The sequence below is a fragment of the Bos grunniens genome, chromosome 12, assembly GCF_055505025.1.
Source record: "Bos grunniens cultivar Pamir isolate PY7600 chromosome 12, Bosgru_T2T1.0, whole genome shotgun sequence".
Taxonomy (NCBI): Eukaryota; Metazoa; Chordata; class Mammalia; order Artiodactyla; family Bovidae; genus Bos; species Bos grunniens.
Genome location: NC_141176.1, coordinates 16,554,537 through 16,570,388, shown reverse-complemented (window position 1 = coordinate 16,570,388; position 15,852 = coordinate 16,554,537). Strand labels below are relative to the sequence as shown.

Sequence of the window (15,852 nt, the reverse complement as noted above, 5' to 3'; positions counted from 1 at the left end):
ATGATGTGAGGTTTGTCTTCTTAGATTTATGATTTGGGCAGTGGTTCAGAAATGGGGTTCCAGAACTCACCACTGATTTTCAAAAGACCTTAAAGTGGTTCTTGGCAAAGTTATAGTTAGATGATGCAATCATTTAAAAGGACCCCACTTACTGCAGAAGCTGCGAGAAAGGGCTCGTTCACGCCCTGGAAGGGACACGCCTTCCTCAGCCATCTCTCTAAGCTCCACATGGGAGCTTCCAAATGACCATAGCCAGTCTCCTTACTGCAGTGACCTCTCTAGAGTCAGCTGCCAATATGGTGCCAGTAATTTACAAACAGACCCTCGTCAATTATCTTTATGAAACTAACTCACATAATTACAACACAAGCCATCAAACACACAAGAATTAACATGGGCAAATGTTTTTTTCATATTAATAGACTGTGTGAAGTACCTTATGAGTGTAACCCCAGCCATGTCCTTCTTAGAAATGGTCCACTCTGCAAATTTTTCCATTAATTACCTCTTCTTCCTGCCCTGCTCTGTGAAACGCTGTTTAATTAAAGGGTCTGTTCTGTAGTTGTGGATCTTAATGGCCCGATTAATGGTCACTCCTGCCTTCTGCTGCTCTGCTCTTTCTGTTACAGACCCTACCCGGGAAGTGCTTTGAAGACTTATAAGCAAAGCACTTCATCTCATTGGAACTTCAGTCTGTCTCTCTATAAAATGAGGGAGTTGTGCTAAATGATACAAGTTGGATTGTGTTTCCAGGATTTACAGCTCACTCTGATGGTAAAAGAGATACTCCCTCAACATCTATTCCTGTTTGGGCTCAACAAACAACAAACAATATCGAAGTAATTTAGTTTGGTGACTACTTCTCTGCTTCTCCTCTCAAACGAATTCAATCTATTCTCTTTCCCTTTAGCTTTTAAATCACTGAAAAGCGGAAGTGTTAGTTGCTCAGTTGTGTCCAACTCTTTGTGACCCATAACATGAACTGTAGCCCACCAGGCTCCTGTGTCCGTGGAATTCTCCAGGCAAGAATACTGGAGTGGGTTGCCATTTCTTCTCCAGGAGATCTTCCTGACCCAGAGATGGAACCCCGGTCTCCTGCATTGCAGGCAGATTCTTTACCTAAGCCACCAGGGAGGGTTTTGAATTTTTTTCACTGAAAGGCTGTCTCACTATTTGGCATCTTGGTTCAGTTCAGTTCAGTCACTCAGTCGTGTCCGACTCTTTGCGACCCCATGGACTGCAGCACGCTAGGCCTCCCAGTCCATCAACAACTCCCGGAGTTTACTCAAACTCTTGTCCATTGAGTCGGTGATGCCATCCAACAATCTCATCCTCTGTCATCCCCTTCTTCCTGCCTTCAATCTTTCCCAGCATCAGGGTCTTTTCAAATGAGTCAGTTCTTTACATCAGGTGGCCAAAGTATTGGAGTTTCAGCTTCAGTATCAGTCCTTCCAATGAATATTCAGGACTGATTTCTCTCTGAGAGATCCTCCCCTGAGATCCTCTGTCTGAGTTAATCCTCCCCATTTATATACATCTTTTAGAAGGTTTTAAAATAACCCTATTTCCTTCCCTAGATCTTTTATTTGAATGGGTCCTGCAATTTTCATGCTGAAGTATTTTTTGTTTTTCCACTATACCATGATCTTTATTTTTTTATTTTTTGATGTGAACCATTTTTAAAGTCTTTATTGAGTTTGCTATAATATTGTTTCTATGTTGTGTTTTGGTTTTTTGGCTGTAAGGTACATGGGATCTGAGCTCCCCAACCAGGGATGGAATCCACACCCCCTCCATTGGAAGGTGGAGTCTTAACCCCTGGATCACCAGGGAAGTCCTCTGAACCATGATCTTTAGATGTTCTTTGTCACCCAAGGCTGTAATTCTTTGCTTTTTCCTCAACCCTGCCCTTGATCCTTAAAAGGCAGTCTCATTCCCCGCCTCTTTACACGTCTTTCTCACCACTCACTCACGTGCTCTAAAATCTAAAAGTCCTCTGTCAAAGAATAGGCCAAGTTTAGATTCAGAGACCCCATTCATTCTCTTGATCTTTAACATTGGTTCATGTTTTCAGAGTAGCTAGGGCAGCACACTCACCTCAAATGAAGAACAGTGCCTGCCTTGTAGTAGGTTTTCATAAATATTTGTAAGTGAATCGATGTATCTAGTAACCCTGTGAACATCTGTGAACCAAGAAATAAGACACCCCCAAAACACGAAGGGCCAGGCTTTACCAAAGACTTTGCTAAAATATAATGGAGGAGAGCCTTCTCTTATTGGTATTGAGTATAAAGAAGAATCAAACCAAATTAGTCATAAGAATTTAGTGAAGTATGCAAAATTACACACTGGTATCTGCCATCAGAAGCCTTAATTTCTTAACACAGGAAAGCAAAAACTTCCTAAGCTAGAACACCTGGATACACACTTCATATTCTAGTTTATTTTTTTTTTAATCTCGCATAGGCCAGACATGTTATATATTGGGTTGGCAAAAAAGTCTGTTCAAGGTCAGCAGCTAATGCAAAGACCCGAACGAATTTTTTGGCCAATCCAATACATACTCAATTATTGCTGGATGAGTGAATGGGTGGATGAAATGAGCATCTAAGAGAGATGCAAAGCGTCCTGAACAGACAGCATGGGAGAGGAGAGGAGACTCTACCCGGCTTTGTGGTCTGAGAGATGAATCTTAACTTCTCTGAGCTTCTGATTCCTGCTCTATGAAGTGCGAATGCGTGTAGCCGAGCCGTCAGTCTTCACTGTGGGACATTACAAGAAACACAGAACTTGCATTCACAGGACACCCCGTGAATGTCCTCTTACCCAGTTTGGGTGAAGGTACTGCCCTCGGGCTTCAGTTCCGCTGCCCTAAGAAAACTGACTTTTCTCACATAAATAGAATGAATTGTGTAAGTGATAGCTCCTTTTTCGCCTTTAACCTCTGGAGAACTTGGAACTAGATTTTCACAGTGTGCAGTGTTTGAAGGATTAAGGCTGTCCCTCGCCGTTGTTTTGTTTCACCCGTGCTTATTACTCTTATGCTCGATCACCTTTTGTTGGGTGTAGGTCTAAGGCTTGCATCTATCCTTGTAACTGGGCTCAAATTGGTTTGGAACAAGTGCATGGTACACGCGTGTGCGCTCAGTCATGTCTGACTCTTTGCAGCCCCGTGGACTGTACCCCACCAGGCTCCTCTGTCCCTGGGATTTCACAGGCAAGGATACTGGAGTGGGTTGCCATTTCCTTCTCTGGGGGAATATTGGAATATTCCTGACCCAGGGATCTAACCCATGTCTCCTACGTCTTCTGGCTTGATTTTTAAAAAGGAAACTAACAATAACAACAAACCTCAAGGGAAGAAAGAAAAGAAGGAAGGAAGGGAGGGAGGGAGGGAGACAGAGAAACAGACAAGCACAAAAGGAAGGAAGAGAAGTGAAAGCAAGAAAGTCAGGTAACCGGTGCTGCCGGGCTCTGAGGTTATTGTGATGGGTGAGATTGCGTTTCCTTACACAGTTAAGCGCTCAACGGTTTCTGCCTTCTGTCAGAGAACCTAATGGGCCAATACCTTTTTAGATATAAGGTAAATAATAATACCATAAAAAAAAATACCATAGATACTTTTGATAATAAAAGATTGAAATAATAGCAATATATATAATTCCACAATTATATATATATTGAAAAATGGAAATAATAACCATATATAACTTAAATTATATATTGAAATAATAACAATATAAATTGAAATAGTAACAATATATAAAACCCCACAATTTAAAGGAATCAAAATAATAACAATATATATAATTCCACAGTTTTAAAATCATGCTCTTTGGAGTTCCCACCAGTGTGTAAGGTGGCAAGAAGATGGGATAGTGGAGGTGGACGGGGGGGCATTTGGGTTTTTTTCAACCGAAGTCTTTCAGAGTTGTTTTTTTTTTTAGATTGGATTTACAATATTATATTTTAATATAATAGTTATTTTATGTTTAATTTTATATTTTAATGGTATTTATTTTATATAATAATTTACAATATTATATTAGTTTCAGGTGTACAGCACAATGATTCCTTTATAAATGTCTATTCTTTTTCAGATTCTTTTGCATTTTCGGTTATTGCAAGGTATCAAATATAGTTCCCTGTGCTATTCAGTAAATCCTTGTTGTGTGTGTATTTTATATATAGGACTGTGTATCTGTTAATCCCATACTCTTAATTTATCCCTCCCCAGAGTTATTTTTGTTACTGTTGTTTACATGTAAGGATTCTGTTCACAGAGGGTTGCTTAGGAAAATGAAAGTTTGAAACTATTAATACATGGGATAAATGTATGAGGCGGTATAGTGAGTTGGTGAATACGGGATGTGTATTTGCAAAATTGAGCATAATGCATTTTTTTTGGCCAACAGGTTTGTGTTAAAACTCTTCACTGTCTTGTGTGGTTCGTTGTCACTGAGAAAAAGTACAGCAGAAGTGAAGTGCAGATATAAAAAAGGAAATCCATTTAAAACAACATTCTGTCACAAATTGTAAATATTTTTTAAAGTCAGTAACTTCACTAAAATGCCCCAAATGTAAATAGAAACACTTCTCACCCCACTTATCCCTTCCCCATTGGGAAATTCCGTAAGCTTTAATGGAACTCCTGTTTGAAACATGGGCCTGTGAATTAGCTACTGTGTTAGTCCCTTAGTCGTTTCGACTCTTTGCTACCCCATGGACTGTAGCCTGCCAGGCTCCTCTATCCATGGAATTCTCCAGGCAAGAATACACTGCCGCTGCTACTGCTGCTAAGTCGCTTCAGTCGTGTCCGACTCTGTGCGACCCCATAGACGGAAGCCCACCAGGCTCCCACATCCCTGGGATTCTCCAGGCAAGAACACTGGAGTGGGTTGCCATTTCCTTCTCCAGTGCATGAAAGAGAAAAGTGAAAGTGAAGTCTCTCAGTCGTGTCCGACTCTTATAAGGCGACCCCATGGACTGCAGCCTACCAGGCTCCTCCATCCAAAGACAAATCCATTTTCTGTTGCATTCTCTTTCTGCCCACTAGAGGGCAGCAATCACGTGCAGGGAAAGGGAAATTACTCCAGTACTAGCAAAGTTTCTTAATCAACACTAGCCTTTCTGAGAATACCTAAAAAGTCCCTCAAATTCCCATTAGACTTCTTAGACAATCAGATTCCCTTCCTCTTTTCTAAAATACTTAGAGAAATTTGATAACTGCCTTTGAAGTTATCTGTTGACTTGGCCAAACATATTCATTTGAAATATGAACATAACCATATCCCTAAAAATGACATTTCTGTGAAAATTGTGTTTTAGTCATATATTTCTGTGTTTCAAACTACTCCAAAATGTCGGGGTTTTAAACCTATCTTTCAATTCTCTTGGTATCAGAATTCTGGGCAGTTCTGCTTCATGTGATGTTGTCTGGGACTGTGTTCATCACCCAGGGGCTTAAATGCGCTGGAATGTCCAAACTGGCTCGCTCTGCTGGCTGGCAGTTGATCCTGGCTGCTGCCTGGGAGTTCAGCAGGGACCATTAACCAGAGCATCCAATTATCATTCTTCCTGTGGCTTAGACATCTCAGAGCATGGCAGCTGGTTTCCAAGAGGGACCATCCCAAGGATGAGCATCCCAGAAGGAGGGAGCATTCCCGAACACAGGAAGAAGTTTCCAGCCCAGACATGGCTTTCTCCAGCCCGCTAAATACTAACAGTAGTCACAGAGTCAGCCTAGATTCAAGGAGAGGAAATCAGCTCCATCTCCTGACGTGAGGAGCAGCCTGGATCACAGGGAGGAGAGAAACAGTGTGGACCTTCTTTCAGTTCAGTTCAGTTCAGTCGCTCAGTCGTGTCTGACTCTTTGCGACCCCATGGACTGCAGCACGCCAGGCCTCCTTGTCCATCACCAACTTCCGGAGTTTACTCAAACTCATGGACTCATGTCCATTAGTTGGTGATGCCATCCAACCATCTCATCCTCTGTCGTCCCCTTCTCCTCCCGCCCCCAATCTTTCCCAGCATCAGGGTCTTTTCAAATGAGTCAGCTCTTCGCATCAGGTGTCAAAGTATTGGAGCTTCAGCTTCAACATCAGTCCTTCCAATGAACACCCAGGACTGATCTCCTTTAGGATGGACTGGTTGGATCTCCTTGTAGTCTAAGGGACTCTCAAGAGAATCCTCCAACACCACAGTTCAAAAGCATCAATTCTTCTGCACTCAGCTTTCCTTGTAGTCCAACTCTCACATCCATACATGACTACTGGAAAAATCATAGCTTTGACTAGCTGGACCTTTGTTGACAAAGTAATGTCTCTGCTTTTTAATATGCTGTCTAGGTTGGTCATAGCTTTTCTTCCAGGGAGCAAGCCTCTTTTAATTTCATGGCTGCAATCACCATCTGCAGTGATTTTGGAGCCCCCCAAAATAAAGTCTGTTACTGTTTCCATTGTTTCCCCGTCTATTTGCCATGAAGTGATGAGACCGGATGCCATGATCTTAGTTTTCTGCATGTTGAGGACAATCTCTGGGGACCAAAAAGTGGAGTCCAGTTAAGACAAAGGCTATTTCTTTGATAATGAACAAGGACCTTCTGTAGAGCACAGGAAGCTCTGCTCAGTGTTATGTGGCAGCCTGGATGGGAGGGGATTTTAGGGGAGAATGGGTTGGGAAGATGCCCTGGAGAAGGGAATGGCAACCCACTCCAGTATCCTTGCCTGGAGAATTCCATGGATAGAGGAGCCTGGTGGGCTTCAGTCCATGGGGTCGCAAAGAGTCAGACATGACTGAGCAACTCTCCCTCGCTCACTCATATGTGTGTATAGTTGAGTTGCTTTGCTGTCCACCTGAAACTATTACAACATTGTTAACTGGCTAAACTCCAATATAAAGTAAAAAGTTAAAAAATTTGAAAAAGATAAAATAAGAAAAAGTCTGTTTCTTACCTTTTGGGAAGATAATTATAAGTCATAAGGGGTGCAAAGAAATATTTCTTTACTTACTAAATAAGAATTTCTTCTCGATGTGGTATCTTAAGAAGATGCATATCAGTCACTCCTGTGTTGTCCCCTCTCTGCAGAACTGTTGCCTAACGCAGTAAAAAATGGCCAGAGGATCAGTGTCCGATGAAGAAATGCTGGAGCTCAGAGAAGCTTTTGCCAAAGTGGGTGAGTGAACCTGATACCTCAAGTCACACAATTCTCTACTTTTTTAGTAGCTTCAGGACAGAATCAATGACTGGTAACATGAGCAAAATAGTAGAAAGGGCAGGAATACAGTGCTATTGATTACAGGAGCTAGGGAAATATTTTTGAAAGCTATTCTTCAAGAAAATTACTTCTTTCTCTATCAAAACATGGCATATGAGCCCTTTTTCACCTGTAGCTTTTCCTGGAAATGACCACTAAGTCTCAGCTTTTATAGCTTGTCTTTTTTTTTTAAATTTCCTTTGTTTTTACAGTATTCCTTATTTCCCAGATGACTCAGTGGTAAAGAATCCATCTACCATCTAGTAAGAGATTCGGGTTTGATCCCTGGGTCGGGAAGATCCCCTGGAGAAGGAACTGGCAGCCCTCTCCAGTATTCTTGCCTGGAGAATCCCATGGACAGAGGAGCCTGGTGGGCTACAGTCCACGGGGTCTCTGTAGAGTCAGATATATAACTTAGTGACTGCTGCTGCTGCTAAGTCGCCTCAGTCGTGTCCGACTCTGTGCCACCCCATAGATGGCAGCCCACCAGGCTCCGCCATCCCTGGGATTCTCCAGGCAAGAACACTGGAGTGGGTTGCCATTTCCTTCTCCAGTGCATGAAAGTGAAAAGTGAAAGTGAAGTCGCTGAGTCGTGTCCGACTCTTAGCGACCTCATGGACTGCAGCCCACCAGGCTCCTCCGTCCATGGGATTTTCCAGGCAATAGTACTGGAGTGGGGTGCCATCTCCTTCTCTGAACTTAGTGACTAAACAACAACAAATACTTTTTCTTAATCTGTAGCTCCAAGTCTGTGATTTATTTTCCCATCTGTTTCTGTAAGAGTCTCTTCAGCTTGTTGGCAGAACCTCTTTGTTGAAATTTTGACTCTTGGATGCTGGAAATGATGGTAACACCCATTTATAATAGCAGGAGGTCTCTTGTGAGATTCTGACTTTGCATGGGGTCAGCTCACAACCCCCGAATGACCCCTTCTCCCCACCACTGTCCTCCCATCAGGCCTTCTCTCACCTCTCTTTGTGCTGTGACCCAAATTGCCCTGAGCCATCAGCTCCTCATTTGCCTTACAGATACTGATGGCAATGGGTACATCAGCTGCAATGAACTGAATGACTTGTTCAAGGCTGCCTGCTTGCCTCTGCCTGGGTACCGGGTGAGAGAAATTACAGAAAACCTGATGACCACAGGTGACCTGGACCAGGATGGGAAGATCAGCTTTGATGAGTTTATCAAGGTGAGTAGGATGCAGAAGCCAAGGAGATGCATTTGAAACTGGAAGTTCAATTTGAGAAATACCAGGAATACAAAATACAGTCTCACCTTTCTTGCTTCAGCATAGCTTATTGTTTCCTTTATGGTTTTCTACATCACAGATTAGGTTTCTAAAGAGACATTATGTTTTTGCAGGTTTTTCATGGCTTGAAAAGCACAGAGGTTGCCAAGACCTTTAGAAAAGCTATCAATAAGAAAGAAGGGATTTGTGCGATCGGGGGCACTTCTGAGCAGTCTAGTGTTGGCACTCAACACTCATACTCAGGTAGGTGTACCAGCGTGGGAGCCGGGAAGCAGAGGTGGAGAGATGGTTGGATGAACTGGGGACAAGGGGAGAGCGAACCATGTCGAAAGGATCCACGTCTTTTGTGGTTACAGATTCCAGACTCAGCATTCAAACCTAAAGGGTGCAAAGAAAGACAGAAGTTAACCTGAGTTTATTAACTACTGCTTATCTTCCTGTGTATAAGTGGGCCCACAGTTCCGGCTCTAGATAGGGTCCAATGCCAAGTAATCTCATCAGCATTTAAAAAGTATATTACAGGGGCTTCCCTGGTGGTCCAGTGGCTAAGACTCTGCACTCCTAATACAGGGGCCCTGGGTTCAATCCCTGGTCAGGGAACTAGATCCCACCTGCTGCAACTAAGACTCGGTGCAGCCAAATAAATACGTGAATTAAAAAAAAAAAAAAAAACAAATTTAAAAAGCATATTAAAGGCTGCCAAAACTCCTCTGAAAATCTTTTGAACAAAAAGGCTTCTACCTCCAAAATTCATGATGGTTCTTAATTCTTGCTGAGCAGTCCAAAAAAAAATTGTGTTTTCATTGATTTGGAGGAAAATTGTGTATTTATTCTGAAGGCTGCCATCCATCAGCCTTCATGGAAACTTCTAATAGCCCAAACAGTACAGTAATCCAATAATTCCAGTAATTCCTGAGGTCTTCAAAACACAGTTTGATCTTAAAGATCAGCTCATGGTTATGTATCATTCTTAATGGCAAAGACCAAGTTCAGTCTTTTATTTTTAAATATAGCAAATTTTACAGGCTTTTGCTTTGTAAATGTGCATAGGAATCTTCAAGACAATAATATGCTGTGTGAAATCTTCAAGACAGTAATATGCTATGCATTGTTTCCCAAACTGTTGTGAGTCAGAATTCTTCTGAGGGACATTCTTGCTTTCAGTAATGCACAATTTGGGAAACACAGTGCTGGGCTATAAGGCATAACTTGAAGCTTTATTAAAATTTTTAAAGTAAATTTCTAGCAGCTTTACTGATACGAAAGAAATATCATATCACAAGTGATTTCATTTCATAGCAATTTCATCATACAATTTCCCCCCACTATCTGAAAGTACAGTGTTTCTATGAAACCTTCTGTAAACCCAAGTGGTGCAAAGTGAAGAAGCAGTTGCTGCTGCTGCTAAGTCTCTTCAGTTGTATCCGACTCTGTGCGACCCCATAGACGGCAGCCCACCAGGCTCCCCCGTTCCTGGGATTCTCCAGGCAAGAACACTGGAGTGGGTTGCCATTTCCTTCTCCAATGCATGAAAGTGAAAAGTGAAAGGGAAGGCGCTCAGTCGTGTCCGACTCTTCGCGACCCCATGGACTGCAGCCCACCAGGCTCCTCCGTCCATGGGATTTTCCAGGCAAGAGTGCTGGAGTGGGCTGCCATCGCAAAGTGAAGAAGCAGTTACCTTAGGTCATATCTTGCTGATGGATGCACGGAATACATTGAGATGAGACAGATGCTCACAGACTCAGTTCAGAGCGATAGCAGCTTGATGCTGGGATACTGTGTGTAGTCCCAAGAAAGGAGCTGGGCGGTGGTCCTCTCCCTGCTGGGATACCCACTGCTTCTGCAAAACAAACACTGAGCACTATTTTTACTTTTCACCTGTTTTCATAAAAGCGAAAATCCCCTGCGGGTTTCTCGTAGTGAGCAAAAACAGGTACTGATGTAGCTCTTTTGCAAAAACAAGGTGGCATCAAGTGAACTTTTGAAAAGCAGAGATGCCTGTAATTGTGTAAAGAATCTCAGAGACATTGCAAAGATTGCCTGTGATCGCCCCACGCTGAAAGCAGCAGGGTGAGAGGCTGAACCCTGAGTTTTATCATGTAAGCATTGGACCATATTCATATTTAGATTGTATAGAAATACACATAAACATTTAATTATTTATGTATTTACATATATAAAAATAGGTAGTGGCTCAGACAGCAAAGGGTCTGCCTGCAATGCAGGAGACCTGGGTTTGATCCCTGGGTTGGGAAGATTCCCTACACAGGGAGTAGGAAATGGCAACCACTCCAGTATTCTTGCCTGGGAAATTCCATGGACAGAGGAGCCTGTTGGGATGTAGTCCATGGAGTTGCAAAGAACTGAACATAACTGGGTGATTTTCACTTCACTTCACTTCATTTTTGCATTTACTTCTAAATATATTTGCATATCTATAGCTTCTGAATTTGCTTACTATATGTATGTTTTATGACTTGGACATAAAAGAGATTCTGTGCCTATTTCCCAAATCATCTGAGATTTTTTATTATCAATAAAGGTGAGATGATAGGATAATGGACCTGATGAACCTCACAATGTCTCTTCTGGGCATGAGAATCTAAGAGCCATGTGTGTATATGATTTTGCTTGTACCAGATTTTCACTTTGCAGATAAGTCACTTTAATCATTTACTTGCAGAGGAAGAGAAGTATGCCTTTGTCAACTGGATAAACAAAGCCCTGGAAAATGACCCCGATTGTCGGCACGTCATCCCAATGGATCCTAACACCAATGATCTCTTCAGTGCTGTTGGAGATGGCATCGTGCTTTGGTAAAAAAAAAAACACTCCCTTCTTGGCTTCCAAAAGTTTCCCTAGAATTTTCTGGAATACCCACCATCACTGTGTTGATCCTTTTAGGCTCACTTCCTTTGATGCTAAGCTGGATCTGATGCTTTTCTGGATTTTCATGTGGAAGGTCCAGGAGAGCAAACTGATTTCAAAAGCAATTTATGGGACTTCCCTGGTGGTCCAGCAGTTAGCACTTCCGCTTGCAACGCAGGGGGTGGGGGTTCAATCCCTGGTCAGGGATCTAAAATCCCACAGGCCTCTCAGCCAAAAAACCAAAATATAAAGTAGAGGCAATACTGTAACAAATTCAATAAAGACTTAAAAATGGTACACTTTTTTTTTTTAAAGCAACTAATAATGAGAAATATAAAACTACTCTCACTCGGGTGGAGGAGAAGGAGGCATAGATCAGAGAGAAACGTGAACACAGGGCCATAGGAACACAAGGTCAATAGCAATTACTTTTGGATTCTATGCCATTTTTCTTCATCTGAGCATGGCCCGTCATGAGAGTGCATAGAATTGAATAGGAAACAGCAGCATGATGATCAAAGCACCTGACGCCAGTCCTCAAGCAGAGGGACTATTGAGTGGTGCTCACATGCTGGGGGTGTCTGGAAGAGGAGGGCTGTATCCTCTCCATGGGAGGCCTCTCAGCGCCGTCGGTCCGTTCAGGACGGTGTCTTTGAAAGAGCCGCTGTGGCTGTTGCTTTGGCAGCCTCTCTGACATCGTGAAACGTGGAGTAATTGAGGAGGCTTGAAATGCCTCGTCTCAGGTGGGCTCAGGAATTGAAGGAAAGGATGAGTGGGCAGGACTTTAACCAACCTCCCCCCTCCATCCTTCCTCTGCTCTGACCAGAGCAATTGCATTTTATTTATTAGAGTTCACTGTGAGATTTCATTTTTATAAAGTTCAACTTAAAAAAAAAAAAAAAAGGCATCAAGAACCTAGCGCACAGGATCAGGTCGTGACTCCTTCCGCGGGTACCCCATGCATCGCCTGGTCTTCCCTCAATCTCCTAGCCCTACCTGCCAAGACCTGCATGACTCAGGCCCCCAGTCCAGGGTACCAGTGAAGGGCTCCACCAGCAGCCATGCTCACTCTTCCCCATACACAGCCTGCTTACATCTTGCAACTCTGGTTTTGCCTTTTATTTTCCTTTTTAAGAATGCCCTTCCCCACCCTCTCCTCCTACATGAATCCATTTACTATAAACGTTTCTGGTCTGTTCCAACTCCTGGTGATCTCTCCCTTCACTGAATTCTTAAAGCGCATATAGTTTGTAGTCCTTAGGGAGCCATTATAGTGCTCTGCTTTGGGCTGTTAACATAACTTTATCTTTTGTCTCTGAAATTTGACTATAAGCTTTTCTTTTTAATAAATAAATTTTATTTATTTTTAAATGATAAAATAAGTAAAATTAAATAATAAAATAAATTTATTTATTTGGCTACACTGGGTCTTAGTTGCAAAACACAGGATCTTTAATCTTAGCTGGGGCATGCAGGGTCTTTTTAGTTGAGGCATGCAGTATCTAGTTCCCTGAGTAGGGATTGAACCCTGGCCCTCTCCACTGGGAGCGTGGAGTCTTAGCCCCTGAACCACCAGGAGAATCCCCCAACTATAAGCTTTTCAAAGACAGGGATATCTTTTTCTTTTCTGAGCCACGCTGCTCTCCTTCCATCTCTCATAGCTTCCAGTTCACTATTAGTTTCGTATTTTTCAAATAATGATTTAGGGGTTTGTTTTGCCTAAATTTCAGTGAAGTGCTTTTTATTTAAATAATGTACACACACACACACACAGCAAAGTTGTGGAAATACATACTTAAAGAACAACCATAAGAAAAGGTAGTTGCTTAAAAATTGTTAGGAAAGATGTCAATGCTGATTTCTTTTATTTAAAAAAAGGAATAATCACATTCAAGGTTATTATTCTTTGATTTTGTTGTTGTTCCTTTGGATTTTTTCCCCCAACTTCTTTAAATAAGATGGAAGTGGCCAAAGAACTTTTATTTTTAATAACCTCATGGAGGTTAAACCAATGCAAAGTGGATAAAATCAGTTTTTCATAATTAATAATTGCTTATTTTGAATGTCTGGTCAATATGTTAGATACTTAAGTGGCAGACATTTCCAAAGTACAGATACTGTAATGATTACAGGAGATAATAAAACATTTCATCATATGGTTAGTTGAAGGTATAGAGTTTGACCAGATATCAAATAGAAATTTAGACATTATATACACTCAGATTATGTATGGATAATCTATATGGTGGGGGCAAGTCTCATGACTGAGAAAGAGAAGAACTCATGGAGAATTTGCTTTGGCTATCCACCCAGAATTCCCTAATTAAAGGAACCAGAATAATTGTTCAGCTTTTTGGTGAATGAATGAAGTAGGATCCTTATTTCTTACTTCACTGTATTAGTAAGACTTCAAGGAGGATTAACCTTTTCCACAAATAGTTTGAATCTAGTTAAAATTGCATGACCGATTTTATATTTGAACACTGAGTAGCGCAGATTATGGTGCTGTCTTATCTGCTTATGGCATCACTAGAATTTTAATTCCATGTCATTAGGCTCTTTTATTTAGAAGCCTGCTTTCTTTCATTGTTTCTCTTTCAGTAAAATGATCAATCTGTCAGTGCCAGACACAATTGATGAGAGGACCATCAACAAAAAGAAACTCACCCCTTTCACCATTCAGGTACATCTTCCCTGTTTCCTTAATTAATGCAGCATTGTGCTTAGAAGGCATGGGTCATCACTGCCAAGCTGGGCTTTTTCAGACGCTCAAACATTATTCCTCCAACCCAGGCTCTGGGCTGGTGATTTGTCATGACCAGTGGGCACAGGGGAAAACATTTTTACTTCATCTTTTATTAATATTGTGGGGCTAGGGGGAGTTGGTGAGTGTTAGTCATTGGGGGTAGACTTTGTTTGTTTTGGCCACTTATGAATAAAATTCACACTGGCTCAAGTTTTAACTCAGACTTCCCCTGGCAATTTATCTTTGAGCTGATGCCAGATACACAGCATTTTATCTGAAAAGATTAGCCTTTCTAAGAAGTGAGGGGGTGAACACGGGAAGTGCTCTGGCAGCCTCCACAGTGGTGAAGGGCGCAGCCACCAGTGTGATAAATATAACTTATTTTTATGCCTTCGATTTGTTGATTAACTGGAACAGTGACTGGTAGTAAGTAAGCTGCGTTTCTGTGCTGTGTTCCAGCATTTTAACATTATTATAATCTTCTCGCTCGGAAGCCACGTCTCACTTCTTAAATCATGAACAATAAATTATGTCCTGTTTGGATTTAAGCAACCCTGTGTTCCTAAAAGATGGAAGCTGCGATCAAAGCAAGAACTATGATTAAATGTATATGAAGGCACTTAACGTCATATTTAATCTTGCTGTTAAATTTTAGTCTTTGCCGTAACTGGACCCCGTATTTTTTTTACTTGTCATTTGAGCTCTGTGTGTGTGTGCTCAGTCGCTCAGTTGTGCCCGAATCTTTGTAACCCCATGGACTGTAGCCCACCAGGCCTCTCTGTCCATGGGATTTCCCAGGCAAGAATACTGGAGTGGGTTGCCATTTCCTACTCCAGGAGATCTTCTCGACCGAGGGATTGAACCCACATCTCCTGCGTCTCCTGCATTGGCAGGCAGATTCTTTACCATGGAGCCATCTGGGAAGCCCTTTCTTCTCATAGTTCTCTTCCAAATTCCCTGGTGGCCTGTGTTTTGTAAACAAGTTCTACAGATCTTTGATTCTGGTAAGTCCTGCTTTGCAGACCCAGAATAGTAGTACAGTTGAGCCTTGAACAACAGGAGGGTTGGGGTGTCAACCCTCTGCTCCATCTGAAATCTGAATATAATTTACAGTCTGTGCTTCCTGTATTTGGTTCTTCCATAACCATGGTTCTTCATCTGTGGATTCGACCAGCCATAGATCATGGAGTACTATAATATTCACTATATTTATACATTGGAGAAGGAAATGTATACTCCAGTATTCTTGCCTGGAGATTTCCATGGGTGGAGGAGTCTAGTGGGCCCTAGTCCGTGGGATCACAAAGAGTCGGACATGACTGAGTGACTAACACAATATTTGTACATGGTGGGTCCATACACTTATGTGGGTCTGAGCAGCTCAAACCCATGGCTTTCAAGGTCAGCTATATAAAAACCCTGATTGAAAACTTCACTGACCCTATTCCAACTGTATATGTGTCACCTTACATAGATTGTTATTAGTTTATAAGAACATATAATCTGTATGTGTGTAGATAGGCATATGTGTATCTTTATATATGTTGTGTGTACTCAAGGACCCTAGATATTATGGATACTCAATAAATTATCCTAGTAAAAACTACCATGTCTTTTCCAGGAAGTTGATTTGTATCTTTTTCATTCCTTCAGTATCTAGTCTGCAAGTCAAAAAGCTGTTTTGGTGTTCTCTTTTATGACCTTGATTTTCATCAACAGCTGGGTTATTG

General features: G+C 41.8%; 1 protein-coding gene and 1 non-coding gene across 3 annotated transcripts in view; both read left to right on the top strand.

Annotated features, from left to right (window-relative positions):
- LCP1 (lymphocyte cytosolic protein 1) overlaps positions 1 to 15,852 on the top strand; it is a 107,948-nt gene that overhangs the window by 56,039 nt on the left and 36,057 nt on the right. For both annotated transcript variants that reach the window (XM_086328940.1, XM_086328939.1), the window contains exons 2-6: positions 7,088 to 7,175; positions 8,285 to 8,448; positions 8,622 to 8,751; positions 11,192 to 11,324; positions 13,978 to 14,059. In XM_086328940.1, coding sequence (XP_086185066.1) covers positions 7,112 to 7,175; positions 8,285 to 8,448; positions 8,622 to 8,751; positions 11,192 to 11,324; positions 13,978 to 14,059 — 573 coding nt within the window. In that variant the 5' untranslated portion in view covers positions 7,088 to 7,111. The remainder of the gene's footprint in view (positions 1 to 7,087; positions 7,176 to 8,284; positions 8,449 to 8,621; positions 8,752 to 11,191; positions 11,325 to 13,977; positions 14,060 to 15,852) is intronic.
- Positions 9,036 to 9,108, top strand: TRNAR-CCU (transfer RNA arginine (anticodon CCU)). The gene has a single exon. It is a non-coding gene; the product is annotated as a tRNA-Arg (tRNA).